General features: G+C 45.0%; 5 protein-coding genes across 7 annotated transcripts in view; 1 reads left to right on the forward strand and 4 right to left on the reverse strand.

Moving 5' to 3' along the window:
- Positions 1–20,758, reverse strand: part of LOC126560785 (uncharacterized) — a 422,053-nt gene extending 401,295 nt beyond the window's left edge. The window contains exons 1-14 of the mRNA XM_050216736.1: positions 20,187–20,758; positions 19,653–20,108; positions 18,956–19,580; positions 18,644–18,884; positions 18,370–18,559; positions 15,947–16,759; positions 15,779–15,880; positions 15,068–15,695; positions 13,186–13,715; positions 12,746–13,099; positions 12,575–12,676; positions 11,873–12,500; positions 11,552–11,801; positions 11,266–11,470 (exon numbers count right to left, since the gene is read on the reverse strand). Coding sequence (XP_050072693.1) covers positions 11,269–11,470; positions 11,552–11,801; positions 11,873–12,500; positions 12,575–12,676; positions 12,746–13,099; positions 13,186–13,715; positions 15,068–15,695; positions 15,779–15,880; positions 15,947–16,759; positions 18,370–18,559; positions 18,644–18,884; positions 18,956–19,580; positions 19,653–20,108; positions 20,187–20,750 — 5,685 coding nt within the window. The 5' untranslated portion in view covers positions 20,751–20,758 and the 3' untranslated portion in view covers positions 11,266–11,268. The remainder of the gene's footprint in view (positions 1–11,265; positions 11,471–11,551; positions 11,802–11,872; positions 12,501–12,574; positions 12,677–12,745; positions 13,100–13,185; positions 13,716–15,067; positions 15,696–15,778; positions 15,881–15,946; positions 16,760–18,369; positions 18,560–18,643; positions 18,885–18,955; positions 19,581–19,652; positions 20,109–20,186) is intronic.
- Positions 1–27,024, forward strand: part of LOC126563180 (selenoprotein F) — an 805,869-nt gene that overhangs the window by 379,130 nt on the left and 399,715 nt on the right. The window lies entirely within an intron of this gene.
- LOC126560784 (phenoloxidase 8-like) lies at positions 707–8,494 on the reverse strand. Its single transcript, XM_050216735.1, has 11 exons — positions 7,925–8,494; positions 7,404–7,859; positions 6,711–7,338; positions 6,403–6,640; positions 6,122–6,322; positions 2,629–3,160; positions 2,202–2,555; positions 2,030–2,131; positions 1,324–1,951; positions 1,006–1,255; positions 707–940 (listed from the first exon to the last, which is right to left on the reverse strand). Exons 1-11 carry the CDS (start codon positions 8,492–8,494, stop codon positions 739–741), a joined length of 4,161 nt encoding a protein of 1,386 aa, XP_050072692.1. The 3' UTR covers positions 707–738.
- LOC126563581 (phenoloxidase 8-like) lies at positions 14,434–16,867 on the reverse strand. The gene is made up of 5 exons (XM_050220226.1): positions 15,947–16,867; positions 15,779–15,880; positions 15,068–15,695; positions 14,741–14,984; positions 14,434–14,643 (listed from the first exon to the last, which is right to left on the reverse strand). Exons 1-5 carry the CDS (start codon positions 16,826–16,828, stop codon positions 14,442–14,444), a joined length of 2,058 nt encoding a protein of 685 aa, XP_050076183.1. The 5' UTR covers positions 16,829–16,867; the 3' UTR covers positions 14,434–14,441.
- Positions 23,398–25,819, reverse strand: LOC126561780 (phenoloxidase 8-like). Its single transcript, XM_050218098.1, has 6 exons — positions 24,938–25,819; positions 24,762–24,863; positions 24,403–24,696; positions 23,999–24,332; positions 23,674–23,914; positions 23,398–23,604 (listed from the first exon to the last, which is right to left on the reverse strand). Exons 1-6 carry the CDS (start codon positions 25,817–25,819, stop codon positions 23,403–23,405), a joined length of 2,055 nt encoding a protein of 684 aa, XP_050074055.1. The 3' UTR covers positions 23,398–23,402.

Here is a 27,024-nt window from a genome sequence, read left to right on the forward strand (position 1 = left end):
TTGGAGAGGCATGAGTCCGGCATCCTCCGTACGATCCTACGATCGTACCAAGGTAGCAGAACTCCTATACCACCTCGAGATAGTCGCCGTCAACTGATGCTCTGCTTCCGAGTCGGGCTTTATCACGGTCAGAGCCAGAGCAAGCAGGTATTTTGTCTTCGTCACATTGATGCTCAATCCAATTCTATTAGCCTCACATTTCAGTCGGGTGTACGCACACCGCCGCAGTTGTCCGTCCGATGATGTCGATGTCATCCGCGAAGCCAAGGAATTGTAGCCAGCTGATTTATTGCATTTCAACTGTTTGACGGCACTGATGACTTCGTCCAGGGATGGCGGGGGTACCTCGTCATCGTCATGCTGGCTGTCGTAGTTCTGCTCTCTTCTGCTTCCTGCGCCTAGTTCGTTGCCTCCTACAACTGCTCCGTTACAGGCATCGCTGCCGCCTTTACCATCAAGCAGACAATGTAAAAAAATTTGGAGCCAAATGGCGAACTGTAAACAAAGATTCAAACTCCAAAGCATAGTGAAAAGAATGGCACCCAACCTAGAATCTATCATAATTTAAAACACGGAAATCCTGGGAATGCTATTGCAGAATAAGTTGAATATATTTGATATAAGATAAATGTTTACTAAAAATGTTTGTGAGTTTCATACGATCATATCAAATGCCCTAAGCACATCCTTGTCCAGTCCAGGAAGAATTCTTCGTAGTTCGTACATGCCACAAGCTTCTTAGGTTCTGGCAATGATGGTATTGGTGAAGCGAATCTGCACCTGCGACGTTGCCATGTTAGTGTTTCCACGGATGAAATCAGGCAAACTTCTAATGGTGGTTGGCATGCGGCGATCGAACGGATAACCCATAGGACGACGATCGGGGTACAGCTGATCACGCAGCCCACAGAACGAGTGCGAATCGTTGCAGTTGACGTTCCTGAAACGTAACAATGAAACGAGTCAGTAATATGTGGTAAAAGTCAAGCAAACACAGTCCCGTACTCATCGAACTCCTGGTTGACGGTATCGTCGGCATAGTTGGAGATCATTGCGAACAGATCGAACTGCATGCCTTCCGGTGCACCCTTCGGGATCAGCAGATGGTGCGGCCAGCCACAGTTGCAGAAGCGGAACTGCTCCGTGCTCGGTTCGTTGATGTTCGATAAAGCGACCTGACGGAAGGTTCGCTCGTAAGGAATGGTGACGCTGGACTGCTCCGAACGGCGCACAATGTTGTTAGTACCAGGGTTCACTAAAATGCAAAGCCATCAACATGATTTTTAGCAGGGTGTCATTAACAATAACGAGAAAAAGTCTTACGGTTCACGGTGAACTTGTCCAGCTCAATCATCAACAGTCGCTGCTCTTCCATCGTCAGACCAGTGTTACGCTCATCCACCTTCGGGCCAATAAAGATACGACACGTTCCACGACGGGCCGCTCCACTGGTGTTGTTAACGGTCAGTCTGAAGGTGAACGGTGCGTGTTGGAGATGAGTGAACGATGCAAACACGTTACCCTCCGGTCCAAAGTCCAGCCCAGTGGCAAGATCAACCTGCGATCGTTGCCAGTACGTCAGCAGTACGTTTGCTGGCGCGTTGGCCCGGTTCAGCTGTACTCCAAGCGATTGAATTTGGATACCGTTGTAGTTGAGCTGGTTGGTATTGTATGGCTGCAGAGTACGCTTGTAGCGATGGAACATGTTGTCCACCTGGGCATGCAGACGGTAGAACGTTGGGTCACGCATAGCCGTCTGGAACTCGCCCACCACACCGTATCCCTCCAGGAAACGGTTATCCGGATCATGGCTGTACGCAATGATGTTGTGCAAATTTCCATGATAGTTTCCGTAGTACTGGGTGTTCACGGAAAGAGCCGACGGTTCCATAATGTTACCCAGCACATCGATACCGGTACGCTCATCTAGAGGTATGCGGTTACCACCAGGCTATGTAAAACATGAAATAAATGAATAGTTTTATATAATAACATTGCACAATTCACCAAATAAATAGCGTCCACTTACGGCCACAACATATCCTCCGTCAATGCTTTCCGAAATGCGAGCCTCAGAGCGTTCGAGATCGCTCACCGTGAAAACAACGCTGTCGTCCACACGGTTGATATCCTGTTAGGAGAAATTCATTCGTACTAATGAGTATGCACCTCTTCTGTATGTCATAACACACCCAACTTACCCTCAGAATCGTGTTCTGCGGACGAGGAGGGAACGCACGGTTGTTCAAGCTACGGATAATCTTTGGGAAGTATCCTTCCTGCAGAGGCTCGCGCAAGTTCGTCAGTGGACGGACACGTGCGAGACGATTGCAGAAACGTTCCACATTGTAGCGAGCGATCAACTGCTGGTGCATGTAGTAGAACAGCTCACCACGACGATCCTTGTTGACAACATTGCTTGGGCCCTCACCCGGGTACACCAGATGCCAATGCCAGTGATGGAGATTCACACCGATGTCCTCACGGAAGTAAGCCAAACGCTGCTCATCCTCCCGATCGGAAGCAGTGTAGTTCATCGGAATATCGATGGTCATCTATGCAAGGCATTAAGTGTGGATTAGATATGGACTTCTCGGCAAACCCTCCTCTCTTCTCGATCCCACTTACCCGATTCTCCGCCTGCACGATGGAACCCTCCTCTCGAAGCTTAGGAAACACGGAAGGATCCACGAACGAGTCGGGGAACAGCTCCAAGAACGAAGGAATGTTCAGATCCTTCGTATCCGGGCGGTGCTGAATTGCGACGGACAGCGCATACTGGAACAGGATCGGATTCAACCGATCTCGCGAATAGGCCGCAACGCTCATCAGCGTGTCCACGTCCGGTTGGCTCATAAACAGATTGATGAGATCTCCCGCAATTTGACGGTGCTTGGGGTTGAACAGCGAAAATCCTCCACGACGCGGTACAGCCTCCGCAAAGGAAATGCTCGGTGGTGCCACATTGCGTACCGGAATGCGCGTATCGGCATCGTTTCCGAAGCGGCTCTGCAGCGATGCACCGATCGGACGGTAACGCTCGGTAAGGAAGTTCTCCGGCAGATCGACCACGGTTTTACCGTTATCCTTTGGGTAGAAGGTCGGCTCCAATGGGCGCTGCAGCAGGGCGAGTAGATTCCTGTTGTTGGACATCTTTGCACTGGTGATGGTGATGCACTAGACTGTACTAGATTGTACTGCAATGAAGAAGGCACAAGCACACTTTGTTGTCGGTTGACCCCGTCAAACTGTTGATGCTACTGCCGATTTGCAGCGCTTTATATACGAGTTAGATTGTAAACTCAAACCGCAAGCTAGCCTAAATGTAACGATAATTTAGACGCATATTTTTGACTTCAACCACAAACAGCTATACTGTGGTCCGGTTCAACGAACGATTCGACCAAAATTTATCAAGATTGTGAAACGTTTGCTTTGGGAGCATCAGTGTGAACTGTTTTGTAAGTAAAGTACACGGCAACGGTTATCGGATGATTTTAAAAGTACTTCAGGGGAGTCTTTCTCCAAAAGTCTGACAAACTTTAACAAGTAAGCTAAAACTGCATTTTTTTTATTTATACTTAAGGATGACGGCTCTCCGATGCAGAAAGTGCGCTTCAAACCAAATCATATTTAAATTATATTCATTATCTAAGACGCTTTTTTTGGGTTTTGCTTATTCTACATTTTACTCTCGACCATTTAAGCTATAGATGTGATTTTCTTCTGTATTTAATTTTAAAATGTCCCTTCCGTATACACTGTAACGATATTATGAAAATTATCTATTATTTTAACTTATTCTTTCACGTTCATAAATTCAAATCAGCTGCAATAGATTACAATTACATACAGCCGCTTAAAAGTTACATTTCGCATTAATATTAGAATCAATGAAAATGTCTGCTTTCCTCCACCATAACAAGACTGATTAATAAATGTTTTTATATGATTTGTTGCTAAATTAGATACCTGTAAACCTGGTGGGCAGCAAGCGGTTAGACAATGACTAAAATATTATCAGTATAATTTTTTATATTCCAGAATCATGGCTCCACCGGAATATCATATTCGCAATATAATAATACCTGCAACAATTTTCCACTAAAATGAAACGCAAGTTCTAGTGGAAATCGACTGATTTCCGGCTGATTGTCTGTTGTACAAAAAAGAAAAATTGTTGAAATCATATTTAAATACGCACAATGCATTCTTCTTCTTGGCTTAACGACCTCTAAGGTCATGCCGGCCATCGAAATGGCTTTCTAGACTGCCTCACTACGGGGGAACGGTGCAGATGGGATTTGAACCCCGGTCCTGCCGTTTGAAGACTGGCGCCGCTGTCGCCTAAACCACCGGGACACACAAACGCATTAAGGATGCTAATTAAAATTGTTGTCTCTATCTTAAACTAGTTAAGTTTAAAGTATTATCTGTTTCTTTAAACCAGTCATTATTCAAGCAATAAGCAAGACAATTTTTTTTATCTAATACTTTTATTTTTGTTGTTTTCTGCTATACAATTTATATATTTTATAATAAACTTACAGAATAACTTAGTTATTTACTTAAAGGAAGCGAAATATTTGTTTGTAAAATAAGGAAATAAGAAATACAATAACAAATTTTAATAATTTTTTCACTTTTTTTACTATTAAGTGTGATGGCACGTTGCCATATTGTCCAAATTTAAAATTATACTGCAAAAAAAAATAAAATAAAACAAGAGTAGGTGAATTGAGCTACTCTTTTTTAGGCAAAAAAGGAAAGAAAAGCAAAGAAAGTTAGGAGGGACGAATAACACGTGTATGAAAGGATGAAAGAGTTATGTGAAAGTCGTAGGCGTGGTAGCACGAATTAAAACGGGAAAGGGCACGAAGACGTTGGTAATTTCGGCAGTCCGTCTAGTAGGGATGAAAAAAGAGGGAACGAAAGGGGACATGTAAAAGGGACGAGAGAAAGAGTGTTGGAGCATCGATGCAGTTCAGAAGGAAGAAGCCGATTAAGGAAATTTAGGAGAAAGAGCGGCCAGAGATTTTTCAGAGTATGGCGACGAAGTCGACGTCATCTGGACTGATAGGGAGAAAGGGCAGAAGCCGCAACTCCAAGTAGGTAGGATGCACCAAATCTGGAGAAGGATCTCTGCACTTGCTCAATACGTTGGATATGCACTTTAGCTGTGGAATTTCCAAATAACCTTGTTAAATTTCCGAGCTAAGCGTTTCATAAGGCCAAGAGACCTCCGTGATCTACTGACCACAGATTCTATCGGGATCATGAATGTCAGAGAGCTATCAAATAATGTTCCAACGTCCTTGACATGTGAAACACGGTTAACTTCGACACCAACAAGGGTATAAGGATATTGGATAGGATCACGAGAACGGCTAAACGATATGACATAACATTCATCAAGACAAAGGTCCAGACAGTTACGAGTGCACCAAGAAGAGAACATATCGAGGATGTTTTGGAAAACGATACTGTCGGCCAAGGAGGAGATGTGAAGGAAAAATTTTGGATCATCGTTGTAACACAGAAAACAATCAGGAGGGTGTTCTAATAAGGGACAAAGGACGCTACCTTTTAGAACACCGGACCCGATAGGGAATGAGGAAGACAGGTTGGGTTTAACACAATACATAAGATTAGAAAGAAAAAATGCAACCAGGAAACAAAAAATTACAGATACCTAATTGTGCAAGTTAGCATACATTGGTGCACTATTTGTTCAATTGATTATTTGTTTATTCATGACTAGTTTTATAAATCTGAATTTATTTAAGTTTGAATAACATCGACTATAATGTAACCTATTTATTTTTTTATTTTCTGTTAATGACCTAATTTTGAAGGTCCGTCAGCCGCAGCAGTCGCGGCTCTCGTCTTCAAGTGGCTGAACCGGATGTCGAGGACTACGGGGGGACGGGGGAATCATGATTCAAAGGATTAATATTTATTGAAGATTTTTTTTTAATTTATTCACTCTTGCTTTAGGTCTACATAACACATGTCCCATCGATTTAGAAATTAATTTATTTGTTCCAATGCATCGTCAACGTTTATTCATAATCGCTGCAGATCACTGCAGCGTGTCTAAATTCTCATTTTCAAATGGTCTTACGGTCGATCGATAACACTATTCATGAATCGCAACGTCACTGTAGCAAGCCGCATGTTTCTAAACGGTGCAACGAAATCGGCAACCGTTCTTAGGCTTGTTGCTGCTCTTCTATCGAACGGGAAACCCATCGGACGGCGGCTGGGATAAACACGGTCTCTCAATCCACAAAACGAGTAAGAATCATCACACCCAACGTTTCTAGAGGTTGAAAAGAAAAAGAAACGCACCACATTAGCACAGCATGGGGCCCAATCAAACGCTCTGCGGGTTGGACTTACTCATCGTAGCTAACAGCGTTATCATCCTCAAACCGGGAGACCATGGCGAACAAATCATACTGCACGCCGTTCGTGTTCCCTCTCGGTAGTAGCATATGTGCTGGCCAACCGCAACCACAGAAACGCGATTGCACATTGCCCATGTTGGCCTGCACGACGTTCCCAAAGGTTCGATCGTACGGGATCGTAACGCTGGAGCTGTCCGACCGGCGAACGATATTGTTCACACCAGGGCGCACTGTTGAGAGAGAGAGAAAAAAACCGCTTAAAGGCTATTATATGATTATTCAAACACGAAAGCGGCTTACAATTCACACGGAAGCTATCCAGTTCAATGGCCAGTGTGCGACGCTCGTCAAATGTCAGGGGACGTCCCTGTTCGTTCAGACGAGGTATCAAAAAGATGCGAACCGTATCCTGTCTATTCGCTCGAGCAGACGAGTTGATGCGCAGTCGATAGACGAATGGAGCATACTGTAGATGGATGAAGCTGACGAAGGCAGTTCCGGTTGGTCCGAAGTCTAGTCCAGCACCCAGATCAACTTGTGAACGCTCCAGAAACGTCATCAAACTATTCACAGCGCCACTCGTTCCATCCAGTTGGGTGTCCAATGATTCCAATGTAACGTTGCCGTTGGACAGCTCGGCTGAAGAGTACGGGGGCAGACGAGTCTTGTGCCTGAGGAACAGATTGTCGACGAACTTGTGCCAGCGATAAAATATCGGATCGCGCATAGCGGTCGCTACTCCTCCCATCACACCGAACGACTCCAAATAGGTGCCACGTGGATCGTGAATGTAGGCCAACAGTACGTGGCCAGCGTTGTGCAAATCACCATACAAACTGCGGTTGATCGATAGGGCTGACCGTTCGATAATATTGCCCAATATATCTATACCTCTAGCGTCATCCAGCGGGACACGTACTCCATCCGGCTGTAAGCGAAAGCATTTATGTAGAAATTTTGCAATTCACAATTCATCCCTCACATGGTACGTACATCAAGTGCAAATCCAGCATCAATCGCTTCTTGCACACGAGCAATCGAAGATTCAATATCAGCAATGCGAACATTCGTACGATCGCTGCTCCGTACAACGTCGCTCAGTGTCATCGCGGGATACCGTGCACAGAATGTGCGATTGTTGGCAGAGCGTAAGAGTTTTGGGTAGTAAGCTTCGCGAATTGGATCTCGAAGATTTGTTAATGGTTCTATACGTCCCAGCCCATGGGCAAAACGATCCGTCTGATAGCGGGCAAGGAGCTGCTGATGCATATAGTAAAACAGCTCACCCCGTCGATCCTTTTGCACGACTTCGGGTGGCCCGGAACCGGGGTAGGTTAAGTGCCAATGCCAGTGGTGAAGATTCACACCAATATCTTCACGGAAGAAAGCCATTCGCTGTTCAGGCTCATCGTCGGTTGCAGTGAAGTTCACCGGTATGGTAATCGGCATCTAATGGGAGGAAATTTAAATTTTTACTCAAAATATCAAACACAAAATTCAAACACCCGGCTCACTCTGTTTTCATCCAGCACAATCGTTCCTTCTTCCATCATTTTTGCATTGGCCGCTGGATCGATAAACTGATCGGGAAACAGATGCAACATCGACGGGACCGGCACGTTTTTCGTGTCCGGACGATGCAACAGTGCCACCGACAGCGCGTACTGAAACATCGGCCCATTCAGACGATCACGAGCGTAAGCAGCTACGGACACTAACGTTTCCGGGTCCGGTTGACTGATGAAAAGCTTCATCAGCTTTCCAGCCGCTTTCCGATGCTCTCCATTGAATAGCGTAAATGGATCACGCCGTTTAACCCACGACGCGAACGACAAGTCGGGCAGTTCCTTTAGATCACGAATGGTAATCACCGTTGGTGGCACGCCCGTATCGTTGCTCACTTGCGTCGAAGCGGATGAGTTCGGTCCGAAACGGTTGGCCAAATTTTGTCCTATTGGGCGGTACCGAGACGTGAGAAACCTTTCCGGCAGCTCGTAGAACAGGCTTCCATTGTTCTTGGGTAGAAACAGGGGTTCCAGCGGATGTTGCAAAAGGCCATGGAACTTTTGTGTTAAATCAGCCATGCCAACGAGCTTCTAACTTCAAACCGTAAAGAGAGCAAATGACAAAAATAATTAGCGTTTTTTTTCCGCAGCAGCAGTATTTATACGAAAGTATGATGCATTTGCAAACAGCACAATGCATGGTAGTATTTGTTTGGCCGAAATGATAAAACAAACATCAATGTGCAGTAGTAACCACAATCTGTTTTGGTAAGGTAACATTGACCCTGCCAAAATTTCAGCCGTTGAATAATTTAAATGGCCTTGAATCCGGTTTCTATCAATGTGCAACATTTGTTATGTATTTTGAGTAGCACGTCCAAAAGATTGTTTCGCATTATGTTTTGTCCGTTCATCGACCTTTGTTTGGATTAGTAATTGTTTCGTGTAAATTATAATAAGTACATCCTAACTATGTAAATACAGTAAAGTATTTGTGGCAATATAATGACGCGAAACGTTTGTGACGCCTTGCCTATTAATGCGTAATGAATATGGGTGAACATTGGCAATTACTAACAAATAAGGGATACTGTTGGACACATTCCATGTAGGAGTTGTCAATTATTTTTGCTGAGTCTGTAAGAATCTCAGGGCCAATTACCCGACTACTGATAAAATGAAATCAACGAAGCCAAAAATGCGAGTTGAGCAAAATGGAAATGAATTTGGGTTAGTGTCGTTCTTGATTTTACCTGTATTTAAGAACTTATATCTAGCAGTATTGGGTTCTACCCGGTGGCCTGACTATCCAACTAAGTGGTAAGTTTTTTTCAACGCTGTGTAATTGTTCCTTTGAGAACACATCATGTCGGAGTCTTTTAATTTTTAGTAGAGATAGGCCGCCTTCGTCCTGACTTACGATTATTAAAGATGTATCATAAAGAATCCTACCGTTATTAAAAGCTTATTTATTATCTGAAGTCTCTCTATAGATTTGATATAAAGCTCGATTCCATCGCATCGGTCTTGTTTAATAAACTGGTATTTGACGATTTAACCATCGCGGGATCCACCACGGTTAGTGATGCCAGATGCTGAACTATAACCTATGACCTATGACCAGTCAGGCCCAACCTATAAGATAACACAAGGATCGTCTATGGGGCAACAGGAAAACGGTTATTTCATAATAAATTCATCCTAGATACCCACTGCTAACAATAACCATTTCGTTTGGTACTTGAGCTCGGGGTCTTACTTAGGCCAGGGGTCCAACGCTGCCACTCGAGTTCACGTATGAGCAGAATGCTGATTGTACAGCAGTCCAAGATTTCAAATGTTCCTTCTGAGTCAATTTTCCACACAGAAGCAAGCTAGCTGACTTCACCTTCACCTCTTCCCTATTGATGGCTATTCTACTCCGAAACGAAACGATCCTTCTAGGTTGAACCTGGTGTAATAGATAATGAAAATTAGTGGAGGGAAAGTTCAATTTTTTCGGAACGGAAGTATTATATTTTGAGAATGAATTAGGACGAACCTGGTAGGTTTTTTGAACATATTTTTTTATGACAGCACGTCGCGGTATTGTCTGTGATGATGACGGAGAAAAGCTGGTGTTTTTATCTGCGGTATTTCTTTGCGCTAAAAGATAGGCTACTCGATCCTTGTGGGTTTCGCAATCTTCTACTTTTTATTCTTGTCAAACTTATTCCTTTCTGTTGTATTTATATGATCAATATCGACGGAACAAATTTTTCCTGCTCACTCGGTTCATAACACTTGATTCAAAGAGATGTGGCGTCAACAGTCTGTTCTTTGAACCTACTTCAAAGGAAAATGAACAGTGCCACAGTGTCTGTTTGTCTATGAGTTGTCAGTCTAGTCTTCTCGTCTAGCAATATCTTGGATCAAGGTTCTTCCTTCTATAGAGAGAATCGAAAATTTGACAAAAATATATTTCCCCTTCTTGACTTAATCTACTAGGTCAAGCCAGCCATCGAATGGCTTTCGAGACTTGCTGATACCACGTAGTTGGATAGTCAGTCCTACGGAAAAACGTTCCGGATGGGATACACGAGGTTTTACAAAACCCAAATAGAACAAGAAGCAACTCTGCTTTGTTCCTTTGAGCGTTGCTTTCGTTGTAACGTCCAACAATATCTTGGATCAAGGTTCTTCCTTCTATAGAGAGAATCGAAAATTTGACAAAAATATATTTCCCCTTCTTGACTTAATCTACTAGGTCAAGCCAGCCATCGAATGGCTTTCGAGACTTGCTGATACCACGTAGTTGGATAGTCAGTCCTACGGAAAAACGTTCCGGATGGGATACACGAGGTTTTACAAAACCCAAATAGAACAAGAAGCAACTCTGCTTTGTTCCTTTGAGCGTTGCTTTCGTTGTAACGTTATTGAGGAACAGGACAGGATAGGAAAAAAGGGTTAGAGTGCACGTTAAAACATTATAATGGACCAAAAAGGCAGGATCCTCATCTACATGGTTCCTGGTAGATGGTTCCCTTGAAGGAACGGAACAAACCTCATAGGTTCGAATACGAAATTCTCATTACTACATTTTCCAATAATATCACATTAAAAGTACACCACACACGATGTTCATATGCAACATTTTATTAATATATTGTTTGTAGTAGCGTAGTTCATGCGTTAAAAGATTGTTTATCTGTATCCTTCTCAACGTTGTCAAGACTCTCAGTCACGGGTTAAAATTAAACCAGTCTTCAAAAACAAGCACAAAAATGCTCGGTTTCAAATCCAACTCAACGATAACACTTGATTGGGATGGCTTGCTTGCTAAAGATTTACGGGCGATAACCGGGTCTCACACCTCAGGTCCTAGCGATCACCGTGTTTGTGAAGCGAACTTGCACTTCAATGTTGGTCATGTTCGAATTGGGGCGCGTAAAATCGGACAGTGTGCGTACTGCGACCGGAATTCGGCGGTCGAACGGATATCCCATGTGCCGCTTATCGGGATAGAGTTGATCACGGATGCCACAGAACGAGTGTGAATCGTTGCAGTTGACGTTCCTAAAGAAAGCACCGAAAAGAAAAGTATTAACACATGTTCCTTCTCGCAACAAATGTCTCATATAAAACTAAGAATCATACTCATCGAACTCCTGGTTGACTGTATCGTCTGCAAAGTTCGAGATCATTGCGAACAGATCGAACTTCATACCATCGGCAGTACCCTTCGGAATCAGCAGATGGTGGGGCCAGCCACAGTTACAGAAGCGGAACTGCTCCGTTTCCGGCAGATTAACATTGGACAATGCCATCGGACGGAAGGTTCTCTCGTACGGAATGGTGACGCTGGATTGCTCCGAACGGCGTACCAGATTGTTCGTTCCGGGAGTCACTACAGGCAACATAGGAATAATTAAACATTTAGACACTCAAAATAGTATAAACCAGAAATAAAATACATACAGTTCACGCGGAACTTATCCAACTCTACCATCAGCAAACGCTGCTCATCCATGGTCAGAGGCGTGTTACGTTCGTCCACCTTGGGAGCTATGAAAATACGGCACGTTCCTCGACGAGCCGCTCCGCTAGTGTTGTTTACGGTCAACCGATAAGTAAACGGTGCATGTTGAAGATGAGTGAACGATGCGAATATATTGCCTTGCGGTCCAAAGTCAAGACCGGTGGACAGATCGATCTGCGATCGCTGCCAGTACGTCAACAGCACATTAGCTGGTGCATTGGCCCGGTTCAGCTGTACACCGAAGGATTGTATCTGAACTCCCGCGTATCCCAGCTGATTGGTGTTGTACGGTTGAAGAGTTCGCTTGTAGCGATGGAACATGTTGTCCACCTGGGCATGCAGACGATAGAAGGCTGGATCACGCATAGCCGTCTGGAACTCGCCCACCACACCGTATCCCTCTAGGAAGCGATTTTCTGGATCATGGCTGAAGGCAATCAGATTGTGCATATGTCCGTGATAGTTCCCGTAGTACTGGCTGTTCACCGAAAGTGCCGACGGTTCCATAATGTTACCCAGTACATCGATACCCGTCTGCTCGTCCAATGGAATCCGATTTCCTCCAGGCTGTAAAGAAAAGTAGAAACAAGCTCTTAACGTTCACACTCCGTGTAGATTGTTCAATTTTAATATAATCTTACTGCTACGACGTATCCTCCATCGATGCTCTCAGCAATACGACTGCCCCATCGTTCGATATCGTTTATCGTAAGAACAACATTGTCCTCAATTCGATTCAAATCCTGCAAAGCACAAAGATGGCGTAACTTATCACCTTCAGATCGTATCGATCACGTGCCGATCAATCTTACCCTCAGAATCGTGTTCTGCGGACGAGCAGGAAACGCTCTATTGGTGAAGCTTCGTACTATCTTGGGAAAGTATCCCTCGGGCAATGCTTCCCGCAAATTTGTCAGTGGGCGCACACGTGCCAACCGGTTACAGAAGCGATCGACATTGTAGCGAGCGATCAACTGCTGGTGCATGTAGTAGAACAGCTCACCACGACGATCCTTGTTGACCACATTATTCGGACCTTCGCCCGGGTACACCAGATGCCAGTGCCAATGGTGTAGGTTCACACCGATGTCCTCACGGAAGTACGCCATACGCTGTTCATCCTCCCGATCCGAGGCAGTAAAGTTCATTGCAATGTCCACCGTGATCTGCAAAATTTAGGGAAAAGCTCAACAAACTTTCTCTGAAAACGAACTGCTCTTCAAGAAATTCTTCAGACTTTCTCAAAACTTACGCGATCTCTTTGATTAACGACAGCACCCTCCTCACGTAACTGAGGAAATACGCTCGGATTGACGAACGAATCTGGAAACAGTTCCAAAAACGATGGAATGTTCAGATTCTTCGTGTCCGGCCGGTGCTGAATTGCTACAGCCATCGCATACTGGAACAGGATCGGGTTCAAGCGATCTCTTGCATATGATCCGGCACTCATCAACGTATCCACGTCCGGTTGGCTGATGAACAAATTGATCAGCTCACCCGCAATTTCCCGATGTTTCGGAATGAAGAGCGAAAAATCACCTCGTCGCGGGATCGCTTCAGCAAAGGCAAAGTCCGGCAAGTTTGAAGCGCGCACCGCAATGCGCACCTCGGCATCTGATGAGAAACGCGTTTGCAGCGAATCTCCGATCGGCTTGTACCGGTCGGTGTGATAGTTTTCCGGCAGATCGATGACAGTTTTACCACCATCCTTGGGATAGAACGTTGGTTCCAGCGGGCGTTGAAGCAATGCCAATAACTTCCTGTTGTCTGACATTTTTACTTATTTCAGCAGATCGCTTCCGAAGGGAAAACTCGTTCGAAACTTCAACTCGATTACTGTGACTGTTACGTTTGTGATGTTGAGAGAGCAAGTTTGCCAGCTTTATATACCATTTCGATGTGCAACTAGCAGGCCTTCGTCCATACACTCGCATGCAATTGTTACCCTAAAATAGGGTTTTATTCTTGTGGTTTGCAACCGCTGCAGTTGCGATAATGCATTTTTATCTGCATTTGCATTAAATGTGTAAGGAATATCCGTAGGATTGCATCGTATCGCGGTAGCATTTATGTGTGGTGAACTTCTTGCTAAATTTGGATAAGACGTTGCGGAGAGGAAACCCAGATCAGATATTGCTAATGTTGTAATTTTTTAAACTACAGCTGGTTTTATTGAAAAAAAAAAATCTTATTATTTTTTTATGGTTAAACCTTTTTTGGTTACGCTGGCCATCGAATGGCTTACTAGACTTTCCGGTACCACGTCGTTGGATATTCAGTCTGGATGGTATTTGAAACCGGGTCCTTCCCTTTGAAGACCGGCGCCGCTGTCGCCTACGCCACCGGGCCGCCCCCATTTTTTATACTAAATATTACAAAAACTACAAAGGCTCATTTATGCTCAGTTATAATTTTATTTTCAAAACCTTATTCATCCATTCCGTTGCAAGAGTGTTCCGCCTTCAATGTTTAATCACCGTTTTGCCTTTAGCTCCAGTACCCGTTTCAAGTTCGTGAAATGACTGTGTTGGTAAACATCACCTCCGCTACCGTGCGACTCATGTTAGGGAATCTTCCAACAAAATCTCTCAACAGGTGATCCTCAGAAACTGGTAAGCGATCAAACGGGAAGCCCATGGCACGACGATCGGGAAACAGCTGATCCCGTAGTCCACAGTACGAGTGTGAGTCATTGCAATTTTCCTTCCTGTGTGTTAAAATTAGAAAAGTTTATGAAATAGTTGGTGAGCAAAATAATTACCAGGTCAGAAAGAAGTTGAGAATGCAACGTCAAGCCGTCTTACGTATTAAAATCCGGAACAACTGCATCATCCTTATAGTCAGACACCATTATAAACAGATCGAACGGTTGTCCATCCGGTTGACCCTTGGGCAGCAGCATATGGTCCGGCCATCCGCAATTGCAGAAGCGAAAGTTCTCCGTTCCGGGCATGTTGGAAGCATCGACACGCCGGAAGGTTCGTTCGTACGGTATAGTGACACTCGATTGATCCGATCGACGAATGATCCTATTTTCACCAGGGTGCACTATTAAGGAAAGTCCACGTTAATGCCAAGAAACTTTAAAAAACCTCTCACACGGAGTTGCCAAGTAATATCAATCTTCTTACGATTTACGACAAATTTGTCCAGCTCCATCATATAACGACGCTGCTCACTCAACAGAAGCTGCTCCCTCTTGTCATCGTAAATAGGCGCCAGAAAAATGCGAACCGTTCCCTTCTTCGGTTCGAAAGTTTCGTTGTGCACCATGATTTGATATGCAAATGGTGCATGCTGGATGTGGGTAAAGGTAGCCAACACATTTCCCTGCGGACCGAAATCCAGCCCCGTTCCCAGATCAACCTGAGACCGTTGCCAGAAGGTTAGCAACCGATTCCGGGCTGCCCTTCCACTCGTAATCTGTACCGTAGCGTCCACGATGGATACTCCCGGGAACGAAAGCTCGTGCTCATTGTACGGTGGAAGCTTTTGCTTGTGCATATCAAACACATCGTCCACGTGCTGATGGAAGCGGTAAAAGGTTGGATCGCGCATCGCCGTCGTAAAGTCTCCCATCACGCCGTGCCCCTCGAGGAACAGATTGTCCGGATCGTGGATGTAGCCGATGAGTACATGGCCGAGCGAATGGTAGTTACCGTAGTACGGAACATTCACCGAAAGTACCGAGTTTTCGACAATATTACCGAGAATATCGATGCCAGTTTTTTCGTCCAGCGGGATCTTTGTTCCATCTTCCTGCGGTAAGAACAAGATAATGCAAGCAAATGTTTAATCCACAAAGATAATATAGTTTCTTTAAAAAATCAAGCGTATCTTACTGCAACGGCAAATCCCGTTTGTATTGCATCCTTAATTCTTCCCAGTGATGTTTCCAGTTCCAAAATCGTAGTAACTGCGTCATCCTCCGGACGATTGACGTGCTGCAGTAAGTGGACAATTTAATACTAATTTAAGATACGTCTCTTCCACCTTTCGTGGTTACTTACACTCAGCAACATGTTTGGGCCCCGACCTGGATATGTTCTATTCAACGCACTGTTCAACAGCTTTGGAAAGTATGCCTCCGGTATGGGTTCTCGTAGATTTTTCAACGGTTTTGCCGGAGGCATCATATTGCAAAACCGCTCCACATTGTACCGTACCGTAATCTGACGATGCATGTAGTAGAACAGCTCACCGCGACGATCCTTTCTTACCACCTCAACTGGACCCTCCTGCGGATACACCAGATGCCAGTGCCAATGGTGTAGGTTCACACCGATGTCCTCTCGGAAGTAAGCCAACTGTTGTTCCGGATCCGCCACGGATGCGGTAGCATTGTGTGGGACCTCAATTGCCACGCGTTGGTCCTGCTCCACCATAAAACCTTCCTCGCGCAGCTTCGGAAAGAGGGCCGGATCGACGAACCGTGTCGGAAACATTTCCAAAAACGATGGCACCGGTACCGTACCCGTATCTTTCCGGTGCATCAACGCCACGGCAAGCGCATACTGAAACATGATCGGGTTCAAACGATCGCGAGCGTAAGCCGCCACCGACAGCATCGACTCTGGATCGGGCTGTGCAATCAGCTCCGCTATCAGTTGTCCCGCCACATGCCGTTGGGCTGGATTGAACAGATTAAAGTCACCGTAGCGTGGCACTCGTTCCGTGTATCCCAAGTCTGGCAACTCCACCGGCTTGATCGTGATATGGTGCTTTGCAACGGACCCATGAAGTTTTTTCATCGAATCAGCAATTTGTTGATACCGCTCGGGAAGATACTCGGTGGGGAGATCCATAAACACCTCCCCATTGTACTTGGGGTAAAAGAGCGGTTCCGTAGGGCGTGTCATAAGACACAGAAATCCTGTTTCGATGTCCGACATGTTCGCCGCAGAACGTTTACTTTCAAATTAGAATGATTTGTTTGGGAGAACCCTTCCTTGAGGTAGAGGCTTGTTACACTGTCCGATGGGACTAACTAACTCTAGCTATAAGTTCTCATATTTATACTTCGACAGCGCATAATTGCAATGATTAGAAAGGGATTAGCAACAAAACTTACGAAACTAAAGTTGAATAACTTACTTATCGTAGAACTATACCGCAAAAAAGAGCATTGCACTTTCAATGCACGTTGCACATAATGGATAGATAAGAAACCTATGTCTAAAGCCTAGTACACTGGCCGTGCGAAACAAGCGCAAGGGTCTGCGGGACTGATGGGGCATGGCGATGACGTAGTCTTCTGTTGAGGTCAATGTCACTCTAGGCGAGCTATCCTCACATGTTGCAATAAGGTCTAGATTTATTAATTTCTATAAAAATGAAAAAAAAGGAACAATATTTGGATCTAATCTGTGTTTGGTCTCTAACTGTGTCACTAACGTGTGCAAGTATACAGTTTGAGTGGTCTCATCAAGTAGCTTATGATACTCAAATCACATGTATGATATGCTGCCGGAGGGGATATGTGCTTGGGGATGCTGCCACTACCGAGGGGATATCCCTTAATGACCACTGTATAAGAAGCACAGCTTCGAAAAATCTTATGAGAATCTGATGCAGCAGCTATCTCAGTAGATGTAAACTAGCAAGTTCTACTGCCCATGATCGCTTCGCCCATGATCGCTATGGGCCGCAATGAGGAGGGAGACATCAGTGCTATTAAACAGCACTGATTTGGGATCAGAAATGAATTTGGGATCAGAAAAAAACTATAGGACGAGTGAAAACTGGGTGTCATACACTCGGTGTACAAAAATGGCGATAGGATGGACTGTGCTAACTTCTGGCCCATCATAGCCCTGAATGCTGCCTATGAGATTCTGTACCGTATTCTCTTCCCAAACTAAATCTTTACTCAACGACAGGTCCTACAGAAATGACGAGAGCATCTGATCCCTACGCAACAGATAGCACCTGTTCATTAACTTCAAGGCGGCCTGCGATACCATAAATCGAACAGAACTATGGAACACCATGCAGCAGTACGGATTCCCTGGGAAGCTGGTAAGGCTGTTAAAGGCCACTATGGACGGGTTGCAGGACAAGGCCGCATTCGTTCGAATACTGGATGCGTACCTTGATACGATCCAGAAGACTCCAGCAACACACGAAAAGTATGATATATCGCGCCTTGATACGTCCGGTAGTCCTCTACAAGTACGAGCCCTGGACTATGCTGACGGAGGACGCCAATACACTCGCCATTTTCAAATGCCAGGTGTTTCCTCATTTTCCTCAGGCAAATTAAACATTTCCAATTACAAAGTTTTCAAAAAATGCTATTTATTTATTTTTTGTTTTTAAAACTCATGGTTCTTTCGTTGCACTATTCTGTTGCACACCTTCTGTTAGTGCATAGAAGACACAGTATTGATCGTTTTTAATTCCGAAATTTCCTCTCCCTGGTTTAAGTTCTCGCCACAACAGTGTTGGTAAAACGAATCGTCACCGTTGCGAGACGCATATTCTGATATGGTGCAACGAAATCTTGGAACGTTCGGATCGAGTTCTGTGCGCGCCGATCGAACGGGAAACCCATATTGCGGGCATCCGGATATGTACGGTCTTTCAAGCCACAGAACGAATGCGCATCGTTACATGCCCGTTTTCTGAAAGTAGATTGGAATGCAAACGTTGACGTTACCAGTTACCTATGTAACATGGAAATCCGACACTGAGGAATTGGTACTCACTCATCAAATAATGGATTCACTCGATCCCGGTCGTGATCGGACAGCATTGCGAATAGATCATACTCCACACCGATAGCATCACCCTTAGGAACAAGCATGTGCGATGGCCATCCACAGCCACAGAAACGGAACGATTGATCACCTACGTTCGATTGGCTGACGTTACGGAACGTTCGCTCGTACGGTATTGTTACACTCGAGTTCACCGATCGACGAATGATGTTATTGATACCCGGTTGTACTGCGAAAAATGCATATGCAACGAGTAATGAAGCAGGATGCGGTAGAGTTGTTACGATTTCAAATACCTACAGTTCACTCTGAACGTGTCCATTTCGATGGCAAGCCGTCGTTGCTCTTCGAACGTCAAAAGAGATCCCCGTTCGTTGCGTTTCGGTGCCAGAAAGATGCGCACCGTTGCTGGTTTTGCCGTTCCAGAGTAGGCGACCTGAAGTCGATAGTTAAACGCCGCATGCTGGAGATGTGTGAACGTAACAAACACATTACCTTCCGGGCCAAAGTCTAACCCGGCCCCTAGATCAACCTGCGACCGTTGCCAGAACGTTAGCAACATGTTCTTCACCGATCCCTGACGATCTAGTTCCGTTTCGAGACTCAACAAGTTGACGCCCGGGTTTCTAAGATCGGCTGGAGCGTATGGCGCAAAGCGCATCTTGTGCCGCTGGAATAGGTTGTCCACGTAAGTATGCCAACGGTAGAAGATTGGATCACGCATAGCCGTCGTCACGTCACCCATCACACCGAAACTCTCCAGATACTCTCCCCGAGGGTCATGAATGAACGACAGCAAGATATGGCCACTGTTGTGTGTATCACCGTACAGCTGTCTGTTAACTGAAACGGCTGAGCTCTCAATAATATCGCCCAGTACATCGATACCTCGGAAATTATCCAGCTGTGTGCGTAGGCCACTAGGCTGTGGAATAAGAAATCGTGCTTGTGATGAGTTTTTCCCCGATAATGGGAGATAATGTATGCTTATACCTACCGACACAACGACGCCCGTATCAATCGCTTCGATAATGCGCTGAAGCTGACGCTCCACATCCCCAATAGCAACTTGAAGCTGATCGTCCGTCCGCTGAACATCCTCCATTGTCATGTTGGCGTAACGTGCCGGATACGTACGATTATTCGCACTGCGAAGAATCTTCGGATAGTACGGTTCGGGAACGGGTGCACGCAGATTGTCTAGCTGGACCACACGTCCCAATCCTTGGCTGTACCGTTCGATCTGATATCTGGCAATCATCTGCTGATGCATGTAGTAGAACAGCTCTCCACGGCGATTCTTTCGGACGATTGAATCCGGACCATCTCCGGGGTATACCAGATGCCAGTGCCAGTGATGCAGATTCACTCCAATGTCCTCGCGAAAGTATGCCAACCTTTGCTCCGTCACTCGTTCCGAGGCCGTGTAGTTCATCGGAATGTCTACCGACATCTGCACGCAGTGCAATAGAAATATCAAATCGATCACTTAAATAGTTCACAACAATTAAATATCACTAGCGTCACATACCCGGTTCGGTTCCAACACAGCACGACCTTCCTCCAGCATTCTCGGAAAAACGGCCGGATCCACAAACTGGTCGGGAAACAGGTGCAAAAACGAAGGCACCGGAACATTATCCGTATCGGTACGATGCAACAGCGCGCTAGACAGTGCATACTGAAACAGCGGCCCGTTCAGACGATCCCTCGCGAATGCGGCCACATCTCCCAGAGTGTTGGCGTCGGGTTGGGCCAGAAACAACTCGATCAGTCGTCCAGCGATTCGACGATGTTCCGGAATGAACAGCGAAAACGCACCACGTCTTGGGATGGCTTCGGCAAACTTAATGTCCGGCTCCTGGATGGTGTTGATCGAGACACGATTCATCACCGGCGTGTCCGCGCTCGTTCCATCCGGTGCCGTAGCAGCCGCACTGAATCTGTTAATCAAATTCTGTCCGATCGGACGGTACCGATCGGTGAAGAAGCTCTCCGGCAGATCGTAGAACAGTTTGCCATCGTTTTTCGGCAAAAACAATGGTTCGTAGGGATGCTGCAGCAGTCCGCGAAATTTGTCCTGGATCGTTGCCATCGTACTAACACCGTTTTCAACGCGGACGCGCACCGACACCGAACACTCTGAAGAAGATTGAATGATACTGGATTCCTATTCTTTCCATTCTCGCTATTTTATATCCGTTGCCAAAAAAAAGTTTCGTCTAATTTTGGCTGCGTAACGCACCTAACCGCAGCACACAGATAAGGTTTAGGGAGTTTAGCTAAGTTCAACCACTGGTGAATTGTACAAGTTAGGGTCGAAGTACATGTATAACAGCATAGATCAGTGGCGGATTTAACCTCTTGGAGGCTCTTTGTAGCTTAGAGTTTGACGGTAAGCTAACTAAGTAATTGAAGAGGATCCCGAGCCTAAGAGGCCACAAAGCTAAAGTGACTCCGAGCTGAGGTAGGTGTAGTGGTAGGTTTAACTTTAAGTGAAATCAACGGCCCCGGGGAACAAAAATAATCTCAATCCCCCGCCTCCCGCCAACGTTCTACATTTCTGTGGTCCGAAAACTTTCGGCATTGTGCCACAAAAGACTTGATCAGCCAATGCGGCCCGCCAACTTCCATCTCAGAGGCCCTAATCCAAGGAACAAAATACGTAACTGGCTATACTAAGCTGCTCTCCAAGTAGAATTTGGGGCCCCTATTGCATCTTTTGACCAGCGAAGGTTTTTTGTGAATGGTAGCACTTGAACTCCTGTGGCCGCTCAGTCCACTTACTGTTAAACCCGCCACTCTATCTCTCTATCTCTTCTTGGTCTAACGAACTCCTTGGTCACGCCGGCCATGTAATGGCTTACTGGACTTGCCGATACCACGTAGTTGGATAGTCCGTCCTCACTACGTAGGAACAGTATGATGAAGTTTGATCCCCGGTCCTGCCATGAGAAGACTGACGCCGCTGCAGCGCGTCGCCATATGGTCACTTTAAAAAATTTTCTTAGTTATAAAATTTTGCGAGACAATACGGCACTGGACCGTCATATTCAATTGTAAATAAATATAAAATTTTGCATAAAAAGTCAAGTTGATTTAACTATTTAACCCATATATTAGGAAAGAGGTTTGTTCAGTGCTAGAAGCGACATCGGTACCGATCTTAACACGATGAATAGTAGAGTTGGATCCAAAGAACGGTAACTGCACAGTTCGTTCAGTTCAATCATATGATCGAACGAACTTCGTTCGTCAAGAACTTTGAGTACAGGTTGAGCGAACAGCACAATTTAGATCGTAAACCTAGAGCGACAGATCGAACTAAAATAGCGAGTGAACAGGAACGACAGGTCGGACGAATAGCAATTCCAAAATCGCGAGCGAACTGGAACGCCAGGTAGAACGAACGGAATGCTGCGTATGAATAATTTTTAAAAACACGTGTTGTTCGTGTTGCAAATTTGGCGTTGATGTTGTTGAAGATGTTTGCTGAAGCGATGCACCAGCGTGTGTTATGGTCATTTTCTTTGCTGAAAGCAGGGCTTTCTAAATTTTCGTTCCAGCATGAGCATTTTGAGCGGGCAGTCCATTATCCATTATCCAAAAATAAAAAAATACGAATAAAACTTTAATAGTTTCCTTCCTTTACCTGTTTTTAATACAACGTGCACAATTTTACTCAAACATACGTCTATAAACTGTCTAAGTCTATAGTCTATAAACTCCTTACAGAAACTTTGTATGATTCTATTTGCTTTCATGATTTTGACTGGAATTTTAACCACCGCCAATTCATTCATAGTTAATTCTAGTGCTATGAATGAATGCTATGTACCAGCAAAATAACAACCAGTTAACGTCACACGATTTTCAACAAGCTCACGTACAGACATGAGATCAATATTTGCGTTGTGCACATCCTGCTGATGGAGAAAAATTTGAAGCATTGAGAACTTCAACCCCTGCAGAGCTTTAGAGTCTATATGCCTCATATTAGTATGAGTTACAAAACAGTGAACTGCAATACTCATAAAATAGATAGAAAAAATAAACTGCAGAACGTTACCAATACACACAAGAAATCCGGCAAACTAACAACATTAGGATACAACATTGTAGTGTATAAATCAGGGATATTATGTGATTTGCTCACCACCGTCCAGCAGTATCGTACATTAGTACGATAAGTTACTCTAAAGAGATAAAGAAATGTGAATGCTCGCCTGTTAAGCATGATCCACCCACCTAACCACATTGTTGACCTTGAAAACTGTAGCAGGGGCTTACGACAGCGAATTTAAACCTTATCGCACACTGTCATCTGTTCACGATTCTTGAGCATTTACTGACCCGCGTTATAAAGCCTATTTTTGCGGTCAGCTGAGTTAATTTTTGCAGTCGTAAGCATTATATGCCAACGCTGGGTGAATTTTTTTCTTGTTTTGTGAAACATTAAATATAAAAATAAATTATCCTCTTTCAATCATTTAATTGTCAGCAGAGGACCCTTTACCTACGTAAATGATGATTCGCCGACCAAATACACTTTTCGGATTTATTGTACAACTATTCCTTTTTTAATCATCAATAAGCATCACAATAAATATAAGTTCTGTAATTGCAACAGATTAAAATAAAGTTGTGAAAAAATAGTAGCCGGTTTTGCTCCAATACATGTAATTCATTTTATTTTAATTTTTTATCGTTCAGATTTAATCATACATGGTAGCAAGAAGTATGATCCTTAAGCACGCGCAATGACCGTATTGGTGAAGCGTACCTTCACGGGAGTGACGAGCATGTTGACGTACGGCTTCGTAAAGTCTTGCAAAGTTCCAATCGTGCCCGGCGTGAACCGATCGAACGGATAACCCATGCTGCGGGCATCCGGATAGCGTCGGTCCCGCAATCCACAGAACGAGTGGGCATCGTTGCAGTTTACATTCCTACGAGGGACAAATCAACCGAGTGTAAAGTTAATCGTTACAAGAAGCTAAGCGATTCCAGAAGCTTACTCATCGAAATCCTCCACACGGTCCTGCGTGTAGTCTGAAACCATAACGAAAAAGTCGTACTCCAGTCCTTCCGGAGATCCCTTGGGAAGAAGCATATGGTTCGGCCAGCCACAGTTACAAAATTGAAACGCTTCATTACGCGTCAGCGATGAAGCGGCCACATTTCTGAACGTTCTCTCGTAAGGAATCGTGACACTGGATTGATCCGAACGTCGCACAATCGTGTTAGCTCCGGCATTAACTGAAAAAGGCAAAGCAAACAATCAACAATACTCAAACACATTCTTACTCAAAAATCCCTCCAAAACATCTTGTTGTTACATACGAGTGACCGTAAGCTTGTCCAATTCCACCATCAAACGACGCTGCTCACGGAATGGCAGTGTTTGGCCTAGTTCATTCGTTTTCGGACCAAAAAATATTCGCACCGTGCCGCGTCTCGTTGCACCAGCGCGGTTGTTCACCCGAATCCGAAAGCTGAACGGTGCGTGCTGGATGTGCGTGAACGTTGCAAACAGATTTCCTTCCGGACCAAAGTCTAACCCCGTGCCAAGGTTTACCTGCGACCGTTGCCAGAAGGTGAGCAGTATGTTCATGGGTGCATTTGCTTTGTTGAGCTGAATTTCAAAATTGTCCACTGCTACATCGTTGAACGCTAGCTGAAAGAGGCAAAGCAAGATATGGTAAGTGTGCTGCCGAATCAGTTCACTACCCATTTGGCTGTAAGACCTCTTGTCCGGTGTAGGACGGCAGGCGTTGTTTGTGCCGTACAAAGATGTCGTCGATGTGCTGATGCCAGCGATAAAACACCGGATCACGCATGGCCGTCGTATTGTCTCCGACGACACCGAAGCTCTCCAGGAAAGAGTTGTCTGGATCGTGTATGTAAGCTAGAATGTTGTGCCCGTTGTTGTGAAGATCTCCGTAGTACTGAAGGTTGACGGATAGCGTGCTCGCCTCAACCATGTTACCCAGCAAATCGATACCATTATCATTGTCCAATGGAACGCGCTGATCGGTGGACTGTTAGGAAGATGGATTGGAATTAATTCTGACGCTAATTTAGTAAACACTGTTAGCTGGCTTACCGATTGAGCGTATCCATTATCAATTGCTTCAAAAATTCTAGACGTCCATAGCTCCATATCAGCAATCGACACAATGACTCCGTCTTCCACTCGTTTAAGGTCCTTTTCGAGAAGAAAAAATGACAAGACAGTTAATAGATCACGATCATGCCAGCATTACCAGCGCAGTGACCTACACTCAACGATTCATTGGGATGCCGGGCAGGATAGGACCGTCCATCAGAGCTACGCGTTATTTTAGGATAGTATGCCTCCGGTATAGCCTCCCGCAAATTCCTAAACGGAACGACCCGTGGCAATCCGTTCGCATAACGCTCAATGTTGTACCGAGCCATCGTTTGCTGGTGCATGTAGTAGAACAGCTCACCACGCCGATCCTTGCGCACAATTCGATCCGGTCCACGGGCCGGATACACCAGATGCCAATGCCAGTGATGCAGATTCACACCGATATCTTCCCTCCAGTAAGCCAACCGCTGCTCGTCCACCCTATCCGAGGCGGTAAAGTTCATCGGTATCTCGATCGCACGTCGATCGCCCTGATCCACCAGTGTGCCTTCCTCACGCAGCTGTGGAAAAACGGCCGGATCAACGTAACGATCGGGAAACAGTTCCAAAAAGCTCGGAATCTCCACATCCCGCGTATCGGTCCGATGCATCAGTGCCACCGAGAGAGCGTACTGAAACAGTGGACCGTTTACACGATCACGCACATACACGGCAATTGCGGTAAGTGCATCCGGATTCGGTTGGTTAAGAAACTCCTCAATCAGCTGGCTAGCCACACGCTGGTGTGATGGCTGAAACACGGAAAAACCACCCCGACGGCTCACTACATCGGCGTATGCGAGATCCGGAGCCGTAATGTTTGGCAGTGGAATGCGCGTTTGAGCGTTCGTGCCGAAACGATTCTGCAGTGCCGCCCCGAACGGACGGTAGTGATCGGTCAGATAACTGTCGGGTACATCATAGTACAGTTGACCATTATTTTTCGGCACAAACGTAGGTTCGTACGGTCTTTGTAGCAGTCCACGAAAGCGAGTATTAATATCCGTCATACTGGAACGCACTGTAAACTGACACACGATTTCTTTTCCACGATCACGATCAACGTCACGATGCACTACACTGGACTGCAAAAGATAGCCTCGGGACCGTTCTCTTTTATGCAAAATTTTTTTGATCCCCTACGACGGGACGGTCATTATACTCTCGCTACCGATTGCAACGATAACTGTACACCGCAAACAAAACAAACTTTGTTTATTGTGGTTATGGTGCTGGGCAAAGGGATGTTTTCCGTCTTACCAACAGTAGGTCAGCATGCTAGAGAGCAGTCCTCCATTGAGTCGGCAGGGAAGAATCCGCCAACAACAACAACCAGAACCACTTACTGATAGCGAGAGAGTTTGGGACATTCTAGCTGAAACGACCATGAAACAGTTGAATTGCAAAGCATACATGGATATGGATATCGTCTGCCGCGAGCAGTTAGCTGATCCTCTCGTACGTATTTCAATACCCTGTTCCCACTGCCTGGAAATCTTCGGTGATGTGTCCTGTCTACAAAAACGCGCTAAGAATTGTGCAGCAAACAACTTGTGTCAAGGCGATTAAGATTGTGATGCAAAAGTCGGTGATGCATCTCTGTCCATCATACATCTCAACTCGTCAATACAAATTCTTCCCAAGGCTTAGTATTACAAACGAACATTGTAGATTTTTTTTTTTTTGAAAAATTGTCATGCAACATTCTCTTCTGGAGCTCAGATGAAATTTGAGAGTTCCTCTCGGCGTTCCTCAGGGCAGCAATCTGAGGTTGCTGCTGTTCTCACTCTACATCAACAACGTTACAATGGCTATCACTGACGCTGAATGTGTAATATACGCTGATGACGTTCAGTGAGTCTCCGATTGTCGTTTCCTAAAACGATCAGTAGGTATATTTTGCGACCGGTATAGTAGTAACGACATAGAAATTTTTGTGGATCAATGTGTGTCTATGTCGTTCTTTCGAACTGTTAGTCATATAGTCTTTAACTACTCTATCTCTGGAACTCAACCGTTACGGTGCTATACTGTGAGAAGTTTAGGAATTACACGGGACCATAAATTAGATCAAATTTTCATCAGCACTACTCCGATATAACTAAGCTAAGCTAACAAAAACTATGCTAACTAACAAAATGGCTAAGCTAACAAAATGATAGGATTTATTCGTCGTCAATCTAAAGAATTTAATGACTCCTATTGAGACTGTATA

Source organism: Anopheles maculipalpis, chromosome 3RL, assembly GCF_943734695.1.
Source record: "Anopheles maculipalpis chromosome 3RL, idAnoMacuDA_375_x, whole genome shotgun sequence".
Lineage (NCBI taxonomy): Eukaryota > Metazoa > Arthropoda > Insecta > Diptera > Culicidae > Anopheles > Anopheles maculipalpis.

Coding starts and splice junctions, on each gene's coding strand:
- LOC126560784 (XM_050216735.1), bottom strand. CDS start 8,494: ATGGCTGATTTAACACAAAAGTTCCATGGCCTTTTGCAACATCCGCTG. Junction 7,339..7,403: donor ATGCTGGATTTGCACTTGAT/GTACGTACCATG, acceptor TTTCGCTTACAG/CCGGATGGAGTACGTGTCCC. Junction 3,161..6,121: donor AGTGTTATCGATCGACCGTA/AGACCATTTGAA, acceptor CACCATCACCAG/TGCAAAGATGTCCAACAACA.
- LOC126563581 (XM_050220226.1), bottom strand. CDS start 16,828: ATGTCGGACATCGAAACAGGATTTCTGTGTCTTATGACACGCCCTACG. Junction 15,881..15,946: donor GCCCAAACATGTTGCTGAGT/GTAAGTAACCAC, acceptor CACTTACTGCAG/CACGTCAATCGTCCGGAGGA. Junction 15,696..15,778: donor AAACGGGATTTGCCGTTGCA/GTAAGATACGCT, acceptor TTCTTACCGCAG/GAAGATGGAACAAAGATCCC.
- LOC126561780 (XM_050218098.1), bottom strand. CDS start 25,819: ATGACGGATATTAATACTCGCTTTCGTGGACTGCTACAAAGACCGTAC. Junction 24,864..24,937: donor ATCCCAATGAATCGTTGAGT/GTAGGTCACTGC, acceptor CTTCTCGAAAAG/GACCTTAAACGAGTGGAAGA. Junction 23,915..23,998: donor GGACAAGCTTACGGTCACTC/GTATGTAACAAC, acceptor TGCCTTTTTCAG/TTAATGCCGGAGCTAACACG.